The following is a 19,054-nucleotide window of genomic DNA, read 5'->3' on the forward strand; positions in this document are numbered from 1 at the left end:
AGGTGTCCAACTTTGAGGACAGAGGCAGACATCCTGAAGGCAAGAGTGAGAGAAAAACAGGAGTGGCAGTCAGTCATTTTCCTTTAATCATAAAATTTCTTAAACATCCTTAAAGCAGGCAGGAAACAAGAGCACAGACACTGGAATTAAACGTCTAGTGTAAACGCTGGATCTGGCATTAACTAAGTAGTTTTTGGTAAACTGTTTCTGTAATCTCGATTTTCTCATCTATAAAACAATTAAAAAAAAGTATTTGGTTCAGCTGGGTGGTGGCAGCGGCGGCGCACGCCTTTAACCCCAGCATTTAGGAGGCAGAGGCAGGAGGATCTCTGAGAGTTCGAGGCCAGCCTGGTCTACAAAGCGAGTTCCAGGGACAGCCAGAGCTATTACAGAAAAGGCCTGTCCTGTCTCTGGGGCAGCGGGGCAGTACCTGCTCCAATTGTTGAGGTACATCTGATGTAAACAGCTAACCTCTCAGTGTTTGGGATATGATAACGAGCATCAGCTGCAAGATGCAATTACCACTAGACATAACTCTAAATCGGAAACTATCTGCAGATGCCATTCCATGAGCCCTTCATAGTCATGGTGGAGGGACTTTAGAGACATCTAGATGTGGATTTTAATTTCTATCACCACCGTGAGTGTGTATGAAGCATCTTTGTGGGCATGGGCAGCAGTGTTGTGAAGGTCAGATGCCAACTTTCTGGAGCCAGCTCTGCCCTTTCACCTTATGTGGGTTCTAGGGATCGAACCTAGGTGGCCAGGCTTGCGCAGCAAGTGCCTTTATTTGCTGAGCCATCTTACTGGCCCCAGATATAGAATTTAAAAATCACAGAAGGTAGTTTTAGGTCAAAAAGTGCTGATGAATCTAAGGCTTGCACACTTCCAGCATGCCACGGTCACTCTATAGTTTACTCCCAACAGACTCCCTGATCGCCTTAGAGGCATTCGACTGTGTGTCCCTTACACTGGCTTTGTACCTGCTATTACGACTCCAGCCTCCATCTTCCTTTATTCTTCTCCATTAAATCTAGGGTACAGGGCTAGCTCTATTTAATTAGCTTTACACAGTAAAAACAGAAACATGGTCAGATGTGCGGAGAAGCATAGAGGGAAGTGAACTTGTTAGCACCTGTTGAGGTACAATTAGTCCCCTCACCTGGGGGTGGGGACGCTCAGTCCATTCCCAGACTGCAGTGGTGAGAGGATCAAGGGGTCTTGTGGAAGAGTTGTCAGATAAAGATGCTTAACCTGGGCTTCCAGAGAGGCCCAAAGTTCTGTCTGGGGAGGGCAGCTGACTTGAGTCATAGGGCACTCTGGGGCTCCATCTTCTGGTATGTTAGACATCCTGAAATACAAAGAAAGAGACAAGGCTGTGGGGAGGAAGAGTCATGTGTGTTCTTGTGGTCAGAGCACAGTGTCTCAATAGCATTCAGAAAGGATGGCAATGGCAGACCAAGATTTCCTTGTGGTGCTGTAGCAGAGGCATGGTAGGTGCTCAATAAATCATCACTGAGTTAAATATGTACTGGTCACATACTGACTGGAAACTACCTTTTGACACCATTTTAACTACTATCCAACTGTGCTTTTTGCTAGGGGTGACCGAGGGAGGCCACCTGGATGACAGCTCTTTACACTCATCCTTCAAGATTTACTGTGTGCAATGCACTGGGCTGATGCTGATTGATCAGCTACCACATCATCACGTCTGTAACTGGTATTGCAGTAGAAGAAGGAATGTTGTCTTATTCCCTCACCCATTGTAGCAAACCAGGCAGCTAAGGCCAATACATTAATTATTCATTCTCTTAGTACATGCCACGGCCTCAGGGAATTTTAAACCTTTAGTCTACCTGGAAAACATCTCTGCAACTTTTTTTTTTTTTTTTTTTTTTGCCCACCCCACTCCTGCCTGAATCCTGGGGGGCAGCACTAGTTCATGATTCCATCTCATTCCTAGAACAACTCGGTCAGTAGTGTTCTTTTGTTCCCTTTCAACCATGGAAAATGATCCTAAGGCCAAATCCTAGTCTGTCCAAACCCACAGCCTCGGTTGCTCACAGCCACAATGACTCATAATGGATCGTGCTTGCTAACATGGACTTGCTTCCTTTTCTTTCCTGAGGCACATGACTCAGACACTTGTGGCCAAAAAAGACTTTTAGAGTGAAGAGGTACTATGAAGAAAAAGTCCAAGGCGATGTTCTTCTAACTTGCCTCTACGGACTGGTTACAGAAAATGAATAGAGTGGCCCACAAAAGTATAAGGAAAATCTGCTAAAGGACATTCTAGATCCTTAATCAAATTTTAGGAACTTCTCACCTCTCTAGTCTTAGACCTCCCCAGTTGGCTTAAGTTTTGGCAAAGGATAGTATTGTCTTTATAGTTTTAAACTACTTGCAACGATTTCCAAATGAGTACTTTTCATTTATCAGGTCAGCACATAGCCCTCAAATCCATCTTAGCTCTTAGAGGCAAATTCTGTTTACAGGCACCCACAATGTGAAGTCTTTGCCACTTTTTCCTGGGGACACGGGCTGAGCCTCACAAATAAGAACTTTGCCACTCTTACAGCTCCAGCTCATTAAGCAAATGCTGGGGAAGTCAGGTTTAGATAAATGATTGATTATTAGTATCTGTGAAAGGCCTACCATGGGACCAGTTTTATACTTTCCTAATCTCTACTGCCCTCAGTAAGGACTAGTTGTTTTACGTGAGTCTCGAGTAGGGCAAAGGGCTCTAATATGAAAGGAGAGAAGGAGCGGAACAACTGCATGCTGTCAATGTCCTTTCTTCCCATTCTCACAGATACCCCAAGAAAAACAGGAAGAATCAGGTCTTTTCTTTTCTCCAGATCAGTTGACAAAGGACTTGAATATCATATAAATACAAGAGAATACAATAAGAAACAAAAATTTCTAGAACGTTTAGTTTGCTATGAACCTAAACAAGTCCAGGGTATACTGGCTTAGCCAACCTCCTTTTGAGTGAGACACTAACAGATGTGGCTTTTGTTGCTCAGTTGGCACTACATCTCTCCCTACACCTCCACCTATCTTCTCCCGCCTAGGAGAGAACAAAGGGACAAGGAAAACAAACAAAAAAGGGGAGAGGCTGGGACACATTAGTGTTAGTATGAGGTCCTGAGTTCAAACACATACACACATACACATACACACACACACACACACACACACACACACACACACACACACACACACCAAAAAACAGAAAGAAAACAAACAAAAATTAAACCAAATCCCAACCCAATCCCCTTTGCTCCTCACTCAGGGCCTTTTAAATGCTAAGCAAATGCTCTACTACAAATTAGCCCCACACATCCCCACAAAAGAAAACATGAAAACCAACTTTGCAACTAAGGTAAGGTTTTCTTTTCACAAGTAACTTAGAAGACTAGTTTTGTACCACTTTGTCCTGTTCTCCCCTTCTCCCCAGAACAGGATGCTTGCTTTAAGAGACAGCTTACAGGTGACCATCTAGAAGCCTTGTCTTTTCAGCCTCTGTGAGTTACTCCTCAACTATTGTGAACAGCAACTGATCAGACTTGTCTGTAGTTACTCATAAGCAAGTATGAGAAACACCCTAATACCCCCAAACCCATTCTGACGATGTTACTGTCTACACACAAGAGATGGTAGCTCATTCCTGCTGTGTAAAATTGGCCCGAATAAAACAAGCTGAGGGAGAGGGGAGCAGAAGTCGTGTAGTTTTCAATAATATGCCCAGAGGTCAACGAGAAGACTAAAAGATGTTGCTTCTTCGGGGGCAGAGCACCTGGGTGATCAGCTGAGCTCTTAAGTGGAGACAAGGAAGAAAGGTGAGTCAGATTACAGAGTCAGTGTAGTGGTACACCCTGGGAGCTGGGTGTGCTGCCATTTCTGAGGTCTTGTGACACATGGAACTTGAGGAAACCAGGGCTGCTCTTCAGAGCCTTCTACCCTGCCAGTGACCCAAGCCTGGCCCAGATGAAGTGACTATCTCTCGTGATCCCTTGAAGCCTACATTCCATTTATTAAGCCTCACTGGTTATGAAAAAGGATGGAGTAAGAGAGAAGGGCGAAGTATGGTTTCCGCATGACAGGTCAATCACCAATATGTGACCAAGGACAGATAGTTGACCAGAAGGACCCTTTCCCACACATTCCCCTCAATTCTCTGCTTGCTTACACAAGCCATGGGTTTGATGCTCGGCACTGCAAACTTAACAACCAGAACTGCCTTTTTCTTGGTTCCCAACTGTACGTACAATATTTGGAAACACACACAAATAATCCATACAGTATATTCCACTGAGCACCTTGATCTCATCCCACCTTTTACAATACAGAGGATCAAACAGAACACCCATGAAGCCATGAAGAGCTTACAGGCTCAGCGAGACTTCAGCGACCACAAGCGCACACGTCAAAAGAGAACGGCTGGAAAAGTTCAATGTGAGAGGGGAAAAGTTAACCACACAACAAAGAAAACCATAGTTTATTAAACTGGAAAACAAAATATCGGAGGCAATTTTCTTCTTTCCAAAAAGCTGGGAAAAGTTAAGTGCAAGTGGTATAAAGAAAACAGACGGGTGATTTTCGGAACATATGCCTTAGGTACGTGTGGGTACGTATACCACTCTCTGTCCTTCCCCGGGTGAAAACCCAATCCAGTGGCATCTTCAGGGCTATCCCCCAGCTTTTCTTTCTGCATTCTGTCGCCTGTTTCTCCTTTGCCCTGGACAGTCATGCTGCATCTTCGATGGAGGAAATTTAGCATCTCTAACCACAGGTCTGTGCTACAAAGCTGCAGTTTTGGCTCCTGGAGAAGTCATTTCTGTTTGCAGTCACCAGAGAAGCCAGGGGCCCTTAGTCAAAGCCTCAGTCTCAAAGAAAAATGTCAAACCTTTAGAACTAGTTATTTTATTAAATGATATTAATACACATTCCAAAGGATTTCATTGTCGCCTCTAAAGCATGTACTTGTTTTCCACACTGAACACGTGAGAATTATCAATCCAACATATCTACTTTTTTTTTTTTTTTTAAATCTTAACAGATGTCCCCACCAATTAAAAATATGGAGGTGGGGGGGGAGCAGTAATTTACAGCCGATTTAAACCCTAACAGCTGAAGCCTAACTGCATCAACAGGTACCATTAGGACTGAGTGGGTATTCTGCAGTAAGAAAGCTGAGCCTATTCACATTGTCTAGATAGGCTTGCTGTACCATACACATCACGGTTTCTGGAATCAGAAAGGGTCAAAGTCCTACACTGCTCACAGCACCCTCCAGGGAATCAAACTGAGTTCTGTTGACCTCTATTCTTGGGAGGGCAGAGAGGTGCAGGGAGGAGCTACCATCTAAGCTGACTGGAGAGTAAACTCTCAGAAAACCTTGAAGGATCCTATTTCTGATCTAGCATGACTGAATTCTGTGTGGTACTAGTGTATTCATAGACTTCTTTGTCTGTGGTTTTACAAGGAGCACCAAGGAGCACCAAGGACCTTAGTGACAACTGCTAATTCTGCTTCATATGACTCATGTCCTTGCTAAGACACACTATGTTGTGCATTCTTTAAAAAATATCTTGTTTATTTTTTTTAAACTCAGGGTGAAATACAAAAGTCAGAGCATGGTACGGAGTTTAAATCACAGACACAGAAAGAATAATATCCCTTGTTTTATCTTTATGAATACCAGAAATGTCTTTTGTTTCACTATATCACATATATACAGTTGTCTTCATTTACTGTTGTAGACAGATTTCCTTAAAATATTTGACAGCTTCATACAATCCTCACTTGCACCCTGAAACACACTCAAAATTTTGTGGCAAAAACAAAACAAAAACATCCCACAAAAACCCAACCCCTGGTTAGTCCATCCTTGAACTGTACAAAGTATCCCTTCATGTATTGGCCATTATGCTTTTCAGGACAATTATCTTGCTTCACCATTCCAGAAACCACTTTCCTGATACTCCATGTTTTCTTAGAAAATCAAATGGTCAGAGAGCCTTTTCAAGTAAACAGTATGTTTAGCTTAAACAAGAGCAGTAGAAAGAATTCACATTCTTTTGTTCTAGACTGAAACACCCCCACTTTAAAAAAAAATCCTTAAAGTCACAATTCCCCTGCCCCACCCCCATTGTTTGATGCTTTTATTAAACAAATGTCTGAAGACTCAACATAACTCTACTTCTTTTGCTTTGCTATGCTATATACCCAATCCCCTCACAAGGTCATGGGTATCATGTATTTTTGTGGGGCGAACTACAGGGCCGAGAGGCTTGAGAAAGGGAAAAAAGAGGAGCTGGCTCAAAATGGGCTGTGCACGAGGAAAACGTCTTGCTGCAATGCACCCTTACACAGAACACAGAGCCCGGAACGTGACGGACAGCCTTTCTTCTGAAAATTGGTTTGTTCTGAGACAAAGGATTGTCTTCAATCATGTGCTGCACTTTCCTCCATCTTTGCTACCCCACTGAGGAATTCAAATCACTCCTTACTTCCTTATAGTTCTATTCTAACTTGCTAAAATTCCTTCAAAAGCTCCACACATTGTTTTACACCTACCTGGAGACTATTAGCGTTTACCGTGGTGAACACACCAACAGAAATTGTAGTAAGCAGTATGTGCTTCCCAGATAAAGATAAAAGCACTCCAAGCACAGTGATTGTCTTTCCCCTAAGTATTAGATGCAGAAACACAAACAAGCCTTTCACTGCGGGAAAGAAAGCTCTTCCCTCCATGGCAAAGACTCAGGTAAAACATCAGTTGACAGGGAGGGCTGGAGGTGGGCACTGAAAACATCAAGGTGCTATCTGCTGAGGGCCATCTTGGATTTCTCAGGACCCCACTTGCTCTGTGAAGATGGCCAGCAATACCCACCTGTCTCTAAGACACACCTGCAGAGTAGCACTTAAAGATACCACTCATCTCCTCTGAAATAGCAACAACAGCGGTGAATACATGAATGAGGTGGGAAAAATCTTAAAGACAAAATATTTCCCTTTCTCTAGTAGTTAATGTTTGCAGAAAACCACCACTGAGGCAGCGTAGTACAAAGTGTCTAATTAAACACTTAAGAAGGCAGGGAAAACATTTTTCCTACACTTGTTTAACGATTTAGTCAGAATTAAGAACTGAGGGAGAAAAAGTCAGGGAAAGCAGGGGGCAAGGGCTCAGAACAGATATGTAGAACCATCCAAATGCTTCCCGATTCCTTGTTTACAAAGGACAGTTGGTCACACAGCACCATTAAATGATCCCTTCCCTAGCTTTACACACTGTGATGAATGATCTCATTTTAATATTGAAATTATATTCCGTTCTTTCTTTTTTCTTTCTTTTTGAGACAAAGTTCCACTATATAGTTCACACTGGCCTCAAACTTGCCATTTTCTAGTCCCAGCCTCCCAGGGCTGGGGCTGTGGGTGTGTACCACCACACCCAGCCAGAGAAAACTTTCTACTACACAGAATGAAGCTTGCACTGCCTCAGATTCACTGTCTGGTAATAGTTCAGAAGAGGGTGCTTAAAAAACAAAAGATAACGAACTCCCTTTCAACATGCCTTTAGAATAAAGCAAATACACCTGGCAGGCCTCAGACTGCCCACATTTTGTCCTTCTGCAAACACCTCTTGGCCTTCAGCAGGGGAGAGAACACACAGAAGGGAGCCAAGCTGGTCACAGAAGCTGCTTAGCTGGAGAGGGACAGAGACAGGGACCCTCCCACTGCTATTAGCAAGGCCAAGCCCCAAATGACACCCCAACATTGCACATGTTATTACCTGTACTGACCGAAGTTTTATTTCAAATGTAAGTTCTCTCTCCAATAGATGAGATAGAATATTGTTTACCTCCCCACTCCCGAAACCCCCAGCCAAATGAAGTGACTTTGGTTATGTTTACTTTTTTTTTTTTTTTAAGAAAGAAGAAAAGGAAAAAAGAAAAATACAAACAATTTGGGAAAGGTCCTAAGTGCAGAGAGAGGACTAGATAATAGTAAACTGTCACCAGTATGCTTTCTGAATTTGGAAGGGAGGCCCTTCATTAAAAATAAACAAACAAACAAAATCAAGAGAGGAAACAAATAAAAACAAGAAACCAAACTGCTACTTCCAATGCTCTCTAGACTGTTCAAAATGCCTTCCCTGATTTCCATCAGTACCTGGGAGGGAAGAATGGGCGTTTTGGCGCAAAGAACGGAGGGCCTCTAACAAAAGGTGGCCGGGGTCTCTTTAGACTGTGGAATGGGTCTCTGCCGAGAAAAGCTTCCCTAGGCCGAAAGTCTGGCCGGGGACTCCGTAAAATCATACCACTCCGGCCGATGGCGTCTCTGTGTGGGGGGCCCAAGGGAAGGCCGCTGCTGCTGCTGCTGCCTCCCCCACCTCCTCCAAGGGCTGGGCCCAGGTGCTCCAGAGGGTGGGAGGGTAGGCTCAGGCTTTCTCGTGCCCGGCTAAGACCAGGGCCATTGAGGTCCCTGGGTCCTGTGAGCACCCCGAAATGCTCAGCCAGGGTCCCTTGAAGGAGGGAACTATGGTCCTTGGGAAAAACTGCCACAGGCCCAGTCACTCCATGCTCTGGCAGTGGTGGAGTTGGGAAAGGTACGACCCCAGAGTGGTCAACAGGGGGTGGAGGAGGGGGCGGGGTAGCAAAAGGGACAGCGCTCCCACCACTGCTGCTAAGCTCCCCCGGGGGTGGAGGAGGGGGTGGGGGAGGGAAGGGAACTCCGCTGTGCTCTCCAGGAGGAGGTGGTGGGGCAGCATGGGCCAGAGTTGCCTCCTTTGTAAAGGGGTTCGAAAGATCCACAGAGGGCAGATGAGTGGGTGCCTCTCGAGAGAAGATACCACCATGATCCTTAGGAGGGGGGGCAGGTGGGGCAGATGATGGCCCCACTGGCTCTCTTTGGAAGGGTGTCCCATGTTCCAAGGGGGATGGGGGGAGATGATGCTCAAATGTTGAGTTGAAACTGCTGGAATGAAAGCTGGAGACACTCTCCTGAAACTGGGGTGCCCGTTCCTTGTATGGCGTTGTCTTAAAGCCAGTGAGGCCTCCGCTGCTCCCACCCCCAAGGGATGCCAACTCAGAGGCACTTGAGGGACCATTGTCAAAAGAGCTGCCTGGTGTGCTCAGATCAAACCACCCTACTCTTGAAACCTCACGCCCGTGTCCTCTACTCCCCTTCCCAGGAAGGCGGATGGACTCTACAGTCTGTATCGGCTCCCCTGACGCCCTCCTATTGGCTGCGTTATGATAGCCCAGAGTTTCTATGGGGGCCCCCTTTTCTTCTGTGCTGTCAGGCAGGTCTAAACAGGAGGAGGAGACTCGGGTTTCTATGCGATAGTGTTCTTCCTGTTGCTGGTCAGTGGTGGGCAAGGTAGGCTGGGTGAGGTTTGACAGACTGACACCATCACTTGAAGTACCCTTGTTGGGGGTCTGGCCAAAATGCTTATCATCTGAGGGTTTGCGGGAGGCGTTTTTTAGCATATTCTTAAACTCAATCGTCGATGTGGTGGAAATCGTGGAGGCCAGGACTTTCTCCACGCCTGATGTGGGTGGGTGGCCCGTTGGAGCAGCAAGGGTATTCTGCGAAGAGAAAAGGGAACGATGTGGGACTGAGTGAGGAGAGTCTGGGTACTGCTTCTGTGGCAAAGTGAGATGCCCAGTGGTAGACTGAGACAAGCTACTGTGGTTGGAATCAGGGGTGAAAAATGAATCATTCTTACTCGGTGATGGTGACCGATCAGACCCAGGTTCATTCCCTCTTATGCTGAAGGCACCAAATAGCCCAGGGGGAGATGAGAGATGGTCACAGTTCTCACTAGAGTCTAGGAGGGCCCTTACAGATGGAGGGAAGGCAGACTTTACCCCAAACTCTTGGGCCCTGTGGTTATAACTGGACAGGATTGGCTGGTACTCGGTAGCAGTCAGAAAGCTTGCTTGACTTTAGGATGGATTTGGCTGGTTTCTTCTCTAAGTTCATCATGGCAGAGGGTGGAGGCCCTGAATACTCAAAATCTCGATAATCCTCATCTTCCTGGAAAGAAGTATCAGGGAAGAACTTTTCCTGTGAAGAATCCATCAGGGAAGATGGTCTCTCGACTCCCTCAGACGGCTGCTTGTAGGAAGAGTCACTAGCTAGGCCAAAGGGCCGATATGTAGACACAGAATTGGGGAGCTCTTGGGGGTAACTTTCATCTCTTCCAGGGGGTGGTGATCTTGTACTGCTGGGTGTTGAGGAACCAGGGCTGATGATCTTAGACAGCAGGGACATAGTGTCGACGCTGCTGGACGTGGGCTTGTCCATCATTTCATCCTGGGTGGGTGTCCCACTCCGCTCGTCCCGAACAGGGGTTCCATCAATGTTGTCAGCTGAAGTACTAGTGGGACCACGCTGGAAGTCTGAGGAATGGCTCTCCGACGGGGCACTGGATCCCAAACTGCTCAGGATCGGGATGTTTAAGTTTAAGCCACTGAAACCAGGATTACCTTTTAAGAAGTTGTGGATCTTCATTTCCAGGCTTGGGGAAGTGGACTCTGATTCCAGCTTTGGCTTGGAGACCTCTGAGGATTGGCACATGGCAACTTCAGTAGGTGGGGCAGCAGGGCTAGTATTGTGGGCACCTGTGAATCCTAAAGAACTGGACGGCAATTTGAAAGTAGTGCTTGGGAGCGCTGGGCTCTGGCCCACGGACGCCTTGCTTGCTGAAGTCGAAGAGACTTCAGCAGTTGAAGAATTAGGAGAATAGCTGAAGCTTTTAGAAATAAAGGACTGCGTATTGGAAAGCAGGTTTCGCCCCTTTATGGTAGAGCCTGTGGTGCTAGCAGGGGAAGCTGTAGAGCTCTGGGATGTAGCTTCACTGGCTGGCACCGGGTTCCCAGTAACACTCTGAAGTAGAGATGACAGGCCTGCAGAAACACAGATTAGCAGGGTTAAAAAGAACAACTACCCACATCCTAATGCAAACAAGGCTGGTTTATTAGATACTATCATTCCCTCTGGTGGGAATCAGATGGATTTTCAAATACAGAGTTAAAAGGACTCTAGACTAAACAGGCAACGTCTGGATGTCACAAAAAACATTGGGCCTATTTATCAATCTAAGACAGCAAAGCATTCAGATATTTCCAGGACAATCCAGACACAAGTCCAGTAATAAAAGGTCACAGGAAAGAGGGATTTTTAATGTCAGAATCATTCATAGCTTAAACAAAGCAAAGCAGGAGAGGAACGGAAGAAAATTCTTCTTAACACAACATTCTAAGCCAGTATCTGTGTCTGAGCTGTGGAACTGCTCTAAACACAATGAATATTCCCACCTTTCCATCCTTCACAATTTACTCCAATATGTTAGCATGCACTGTTGTTTTCAAGAACATACACAAAATTCAGAAATCTGCTTCAATAGGGAATACTTTTTTCAAGAAGTCTATCTCTTGCTAGATTAGCATCACATTAAAATCATTTTGTATGTGTATGGGTGTCTGGCCCTCCTACCCTCCTGTACGTCTCTGTACCACAGGAATGGAGGAGGTCAGAAAAAGGTACTGGATCCCCTGGAACTGAAGTTACCAACAGCTGTAAGCTATGTGGGTGCTGAACATTCTCTCTCCAGTTCTGTCTCTCTTTTTTTTTTTTTTTCAGTCTGTCTTTTTAAATTTATTTTATTTACTTTTTCATTTTATGTGCATTGGTGTTTTGCCATGGGTGTCAGATCATTTGCCATGGAGTTACAGACAGTTGTGAGCTGCCATGTGGGTTCTGGGAATTGAACCTGGGTCCTCTGGAAGAACAGTCAGTGCTCTTAACCACTGAGCCATTTCTCAGCCCCAGTCCTGTTTCTTTTATTTGGGCGGGGTGGGGGGGTGGGTGGGGGGTGGGGGTGGGTGATGACTCTCATATAATCCAGGCTGGCCTTAAACTCTAATCCTCTTGGTTCCACCTCCTTAACGCTGGGATTTTAAGTGTGTACCATTACACCCAACTTCCCCCCTCCTTTAAATTCCAACTTATCTATGTACTTATTTATTTTTGAGGCAGAGCTCAACTACATAGCTCTGGCTGGCCTGGAACTTGCTATATAGATCAGGCTGGCCTTGAACTCATGGAGCTCTGCCTGCCTCTGCTTTCTGAATACTGAGATTAAAGGTACATGCCACTACAGTCTGGCTCTCTTTTTTCTAAATTATTTTTAGTTATATTTGTGTAATGAATGTCATGTGTGTTCAGGAGCCTGTAGAGGATGAAAGAAGGCATTAAATATTCTGGAGCTGGAGTCACAGGTGGTTGTAAGCTACCAGATATGGATGCAGGACATGCTCTAACTGCTAGGCCACTGTTAGAGTCCCTTTTTTGGTTTTCTTCTAGTTTTTTTTTTGAGACAACGGTGTTGCTATGAAGACCAGGCTATGCTCAAACTTTCAATCTTCCCTTCTCTTAAAAAATGTGGGGATTATACACGTGCATCACAGAGACAATGCCCTCAGGACCAGGTCTGTCTGTAAAAGACAGCAGTGACAAACAGAGAAACAGGCACCACGAGGACTACAAACCAGACCAACAGAAGTGCTCATCTTTTCCTACAAAAATGCACAATTCCTGTTGTATAGCTAGGAAAACCCAAGGATTATCAATTAGTACAAATTTCAATGATGAGATTCAACCATGTACACTGACTGACAAACCTCAGAACCATGGTTAAAGAATTCTTTGGTACAGGCTGAAGTTAATAAAATCAAAGTGCTCCTGAAAATGAAACAAAACAAACCCTGGATCTCCTTACATAGCCAGAGGGACTCAAACTCAAGATATGCCTGCCTGCCAAAACTACAAATGTATACTGCAATGTTCAGGCAGAAAATAGTCTAGAAGACAAAAAGTTGAAAAGAAACTAACATAAGATCCTATTAAGCCAATCATACTTTGTCAAGTTTACTCACTTTCTAGTCATAAATGAAAATTCCAATTCTTACTAAATCTACCAAAACTATCTTTTAGTAATGAAACATCTAAAGAAAATATTCCTGACACTTCAGTTAGTGCTTCTTCAAAATATCAAATTAAAATCGTATTTACTAAGGGATTAAATTTTTTTTAATTTTCCTTGACTTCCAATTTTTAAAATTAATTCTGTACGTGCACATGCACATGTGGTACCTACACGTGGGAGCCAGAGGTCAACCTCAGGTGTCGTTTCCTCAGGAGCTATCCACCTATTTTGAGGCAAGTTCTCTCACTGGAACTGGGGCTAACTGATCAGCCATGTCGGCTGGCCAGCAGTTTTCTTCTGTCCCGACTTCTCTGGTGCTATGATCACAAGCACATGACCCCAGCGTGGATGTCAATGTGGGTGCTGGTGACTGAGCTCTGGTCCCACGCCTGTGCAGAAAGCAGTCACCACCTGAACAACTCCTAGCACCTGGGCCCCCTCAGGCCATAGTCATATGGCACATGTCAGTCCACTTCACTTCCACCCTCCTCTCCTACTGCCTCCCTTTTGGTAGTCACTTCTCGGCAAACAGCGACTCCATCTGCTTCCATGGCACACCTATTTCACCCCAACCAAGATCTTCTCTTTCGTGGATCTCTGTTTTAACATCTACATAGACACAGACACAATTCACTATGCCTTTAAGAGAAAATATGGGTATTTTCTTTTTGTGTCTGGCTTACTCTGCTTAGCCCAGTAATCTCCAGTTACACCACTTCCCTGTGAATGTTGGGTTTTTCATTCTCTTCATAAGGCTGAATTAAATTAAATGTGCATATGTGCACATTTGATCTATTTGTGGATGGGTATCTAGGCTGGTTCCATTGATTACTAAAAGTAAGGCAACATTAACAAGGACACACAAGAACCTCTGAGGTGTGTTCATTTGAGCTCTTCAGGTGTAGACCCAGGAGCAACTGTATCTGAGCTCTATTTTCAGTCCAGAAAGTTCACCCTGACTTCCACGGTGTCTGTACTTGTTTACAAACCTACAGCACCAGACACACATTTTACCATTATTATTGCTTTTGCTTCATAGCAGCTAAGAAAGTGCTCTCCACTGAGCTACACTCCTCGCTCAGGTCCATCTTTTGGAGACAGTCTTGCATTGTGCCCTGCGATGCACTAGGACTTGCTCCTTAGCCTACACTGGCATAAACTGTGATCCTTCTGCCACTGCCTCCCAGGTGGGAGTCACATGTACCATGCCTATCCTTTGATTATTTATTTTGTTTTTCGAGACCAGATATTCTGTAACTCACCATACAGACCACACAGGCCTGAGACTCACAGAGATCCACCTAACCATGCCTCCCAAGTGCGAGATTAAAAGCATTTGGCACTACATCACGCTATTTGTTTTCTCAAATGGGCATTTGCTACATAGCCCAGGCTAGCCTCGATAATCCTGTCCAAATGCTGGGATTACAGATGTGAGGTATATGTGACTTTTACAAAGAGATTCAGTGTTATATTTCAGATACTGCGGGACATGTTCTTCATGTCCACTGTTCTTCAAAGGTAGACACTGTCAGGCCAGTGATACAGCTCGGCAGGTAACACACTTGATGCCAAGCCTAATGACCTGAGTTGAATTCTCAGCACCCACACTGTAGAAGGAGAGAACCAATTCCCACAAATGTCCTTTGACCTCCATAAGCACTGAAGCTCATGTACCCTACCCCCACTAATAAATAAAAAAAAATTAGATTTCTGTAATATGTAAAATTCTTTTCTGTCACTTTACTACATCTCTTTCATCTCAACAAGCTATAAAGTCTTTTTTTTGAAAAACTGACAACAGGATTATGGATGACAAAAACAGAACAAAGTTCTAAAAAATTTTTTTCTTTACTTTCTTTTTTCTTTTCTTTTCTTTTTTTTTGGTTTTTCGAGACAGGGTTTCTCTGTGTAGTTTTGGGGCCTGTCCTGGATCTCGCTCTGTAGACCAGACATACTGGACTCAAACTCACAGAGATCCGCCTGGCTCTGCCTCCTAAGTGCTGCGATTAAAGGTGTGCGCCACCATCGCCTGGCTCTTTTTTTTCTTTTTTTTTTTTTGAGACAAGGTTTCCAAACTCAATCTGCCTTCCTCTGCTTCCCAACCATTGGGATTAAAGTTGTAAAAAAAATAAAAAATAAAAAAATTGTACTCTGTGAGCAATGGTAGCACAAGCCTATAATCCCAGCACTCAGGCAGGAGGACAGCCTGGTCTGTATACAATGATGCATCTACATAGAAAAACGAAGGAATGACTTTAAATTTTTGTTTGTTTGTTTTTTGAGACAGGGTTTCTCTGTGTAGCCCTCCCTGTCCTGGAACTTGCTCTGTAGACCAGGCTGGCCTCAACTCAGAGATCCACCTGCCTCTGCCTCCTGAGTGCTGGGAGTAAAGGTGTGGGCCACCACTCCTGGCTGACTTTGAAATTTTTACTGTATCTACAGGATGGTGGTAGAAAAGGAGAACTTGGAAGCAGTGGAATCTCTCTTGAGTTGTACCAGATGAGCTGTTGTATATTACCAAACTTTTTTGTGGTAAAAAAATAAAAATAAAAAATCTGATAACAATAACACGGGCTGGAGAGATGGCTCAGAGGTTAAGAGTACTGGCTGCTCTTCCAGAGGTCCTGAGTTCTACTCCCAGCAACTACATGGTGGCTCACATCCATCTGTAAATGAGATCTGGTACCCTCTTCTGGCCTGCAGACATACACGCTGGCAGGACACTGTATACCTAATAAATAAATAAGTCATTAAAAAAACAAACAAACAAAAAACTACAACAAAAAAATAGAATCCCACTGTAGCCTAGGCTAGCCTATAACTTGAAATCTGAGTTTCCTAAGAACTGGGATTGCTGGGAACATCAATTCTTGACTGCTAGTTCTAATAGACAGGGGTTTCAGATGATCACTGAATGGTATTTAGTTCTGTAAAATAAAATTCTTTATTTGAAGATCAACCCAGAACAGTTTGGGAAACAGAAAGGAATACTTACCTACACTGCTCTACTCATACAGCACAAGGTTCCTCACTAGCAACACTGACATTCTAGACTACATACATCCTGTGGCTGGAGACCATGCTATGCATTACAGGATATTTAACATCTGTCTGACCCGGTTTTACAATGCTGCACTGTTCTGGAATCTATGATTAATTGCATAATTATACTGAAATGCTTAAGAAGGGGTTGTTGTAGGTACCTGGAAAGTAAGATTTGAAAGATCAGGTATGATTCATGAAAAATTGAAGCAGTTTTATGTACAAGACATAACTAGGAAAGCCAAAAAGAGAAGTTGAAATGAGGTAGAGATTATAGACAGAAGAAGGAAAAAAAAAAAAAAGATATAGGTCAACATTAGACCTAAACACACACCAAGTGTGGTGGCGAACTCCTTTAATCCCAGCACCTGGGAGTCAAGAGGCAGGTGGATGTCTGAGTTCAAAGACAGCCTGGTCTACAGAGTGAGTTCCAGGATAGACAGAGCTACACAGAAAAATCCTGTCTAGAACGCCCCCACAAAACCAAAAATCTATACTAAGAGCTGGGATTAATGTAACCCCCAGGGGTGCCATGGTGCAGGTCAGAGTATTAAATAATCAAGAAATCTGGTTTTTAGTCTCAGTTCATCACACATCAGACAGACTTATGACCTTAACCAACCATATTACCTCACTGAGCCTAGTTTTCTTACCTGAATGGGAGGTAATAGACTAGATAATATTTAGGCTGTTTTAGTGTTGACATTTTCAATTCTATAAATGCCACCTCTTAAGTGGTAACTGTAATGAGTTAACTATATTGTACATTTCATGGCTTTGGATTCCTTAGAGCTAGAATCCAAGATTACACCAGAGACGAACATTCAATTCAAGTCCCTTTGGCACATGTCCGTTTACCTTGGAGTGCAGGGGCTGACTGTGTCTGGGTTTTAGAAAGAGCAGAGAGAATGCTCTCTGGGGTGATCTCCACCTTTGAGAGGATATTTGCCAGAGGGTTGTGAGATGTTGTTGTGGCAGGTGCAGGTGTTTTCAGGCCACTGGAGAGGTTGCTGGGACTGGTAGGCGTTCCTGGAGAAGGTCTTGATGCAGAACTGACCCCTGGTGGCAGAAAGATGAACTCAAGAAAATGCAATCCTCCATTTATGACACTTTCCACTCAATGAATGATTGTTTAATAGTAATTCTTGTGACTGATCTACAAATAGTGCCCATTTGACACATACAAAGAAAAACACCTGAAAATATCAACTGTTCTATTTGGAATATTCTTAAAACAAAGAAGCACTATGTTATTTTCACACACATTGGTTTTAGGAGCAGCAACTAGCACAGACCAGGCAACCTACTTCTCCTGATGGTATGACTGGGTGTATATGGGGTGTGGTGGTGGTATTATGGGATCAGAGGCACTACCACTACAGAACGCTGCCACTATGAGTCTATGTTATTGGCAAGGGTTTTTCGATTTTTTTTTTTTTTTTGAGACAAGGTTTCTCTGTGTAGCCCTGTCTGCCCTGGAACTCGCTCTGTAGACCAGGATGGCCTCGAACTTACAGAGATCCGTCTGCCTCTGCCTCCCGAGTGCTGGGATTCAAGGTGTGCGCCACCGTCTGGCGGCAAGGGTTTTTCTTTTGAAACAGCCTTTTAAATGACATTATACAAACAAATTCTTTCATACTTTTACATTTCAAAACATTGGGTTGGTTATTAACACAGTAAAAAGGTAAACGCTGACAGGAGAAGAACATTTGATTTCTTTAAAAAAAAAGTCACAAAAACCACTACGAGCAGGTGTTTTACAAAGAAACATAAATAAGCAAATGAAAAAAAGTCTTTAATTAAAAGAATAGATATTATCTTTTCAAGATTGAATGTAACAATGGGAAGGGTTAGGAACAATTAAATTTCCAAATACTATGAATATAAAACAGTATATTCTCTTAGGTAACAATTTAGTTCTAACACGTGAAAATAGTTTTTAAAAAAATCTACATGCTGTTTTTTGGTTTTGTATTTTTGAAACAGGGTCTCCAGTTGTGCAGTGGCGGCGCACACCTTTAATCCCAGCACTCGGCAGACAGAGTCAGGCGGATCTCTATGAGTTTGAGGCCAACCTATACAGCGATTCCAGGACAGGCTTCAAAGTTACACAGAGAAACCCTGTCTCAAAAAAACCTTACCAAAGAAAAAAAAAAAGAAAAGAAAGAAAGAAAAGAAAAGAAAGAAAAAAAAGAAACAGGATCTCAAGGGTCTCACAATAACCATGGCTGGCCTAGAATTCTTAGTCCTCCGGCTTGGTTTCCTGAGTGTCAGTGTTACAGGTAACACTGTATCTAGGTCACATGCTGATCCTCCCCTCCAAAAATAATACAGAGTGGGCAGGGCACAGATGAAAGAATACTTGCTTCCCTATCTTCCTGCAGCTGCGCGTTGCACATTATAGTACTTTTATTGTCGTTGTTAATGTGTAGATAATGGGGGAGGCACGTGGAAATCAGTGACAATTTTGTGGAGTCAGATCGCTTCGGCCACCTTCATGAGATCCTGAGAAATGAATGTAGGGCTCCTCGGGTTTGCACAGCAAGGACCTCGGCATTCTTTATAAAGCAAACGCTGATAACATAGCAGTGTATAACAACAAGGATCACCACACATTACAACAGCTGTTAGAGTTAATGGAGATGCATTCTCTTTTCTGGTGTTTGTGTCATATGCACAGGTACACACGCCACATGTGTGCACGTGGAGGCCAATGACTCTGGATGTCTTCTTCTGTCACTGTGTCATTTCTGGAGATGGTGTCAATCACTGAATCTGGAGCTTTTCGTTTCTTCTAGACTGGTTGCCAACCCTCAATATCTACCTGTCTCCACTTACTCCAAATGGTGGGGTTCTAGACACCTGTGGCTAACCTGGTTTTATGTGGTGCTGGGGATCTGAACTCAATGGATACTCATCCTTATGCACTTCACTCACTGAACCATTTCCCTACCCACTTTCATCTTTTTTTCCAGAAAGGCTCTCATGTAGCCCAGGCTATTC

General features: G+C 43.9%; 1 protein-coding gene across 1 annotated transcript in view; it reads right to left on the reverse strand.

Moving 5' to 3' along the window:
* Positions 1-4,913: 4,913 nt before the first annotated feature.
* The window catches only part of Rprd2 (regulation of nuclear pre-mRNA domain containing 2), a 59,347-nt gene continuing 45,206 nt past the window's right edge, over positions 4,914-19,054 (reverse strand). Inside the window, 3 exon segments of the mRNA XM_028856271.2 lie at positions 4,914-9,941; positions 9,943-10,925; positions 16,910-17,110. Coding sequence (XP_028712104.2) covers positions 8,178-9,941; positions 9,943-10,925; positions 16,910-17,110 — 2,948 coding nt within the window. The 3' untranslated portion in view covers positions 4,914-8,177.

Source organism: Peromyscus leucopus, chromosome 6 (genome assembly GCF_004664715.2).
Source record: "Peromyscus leucopus breed LL Stock chromosome 6, UCI_PerLeu_2.1, whole genome shotgun sequence".
NCBI lineage: Eukaryota > Metazoa > Chordata > Mammalia > Rodentia > Cricetidae > Peromyscus > Peromyscus leucopus.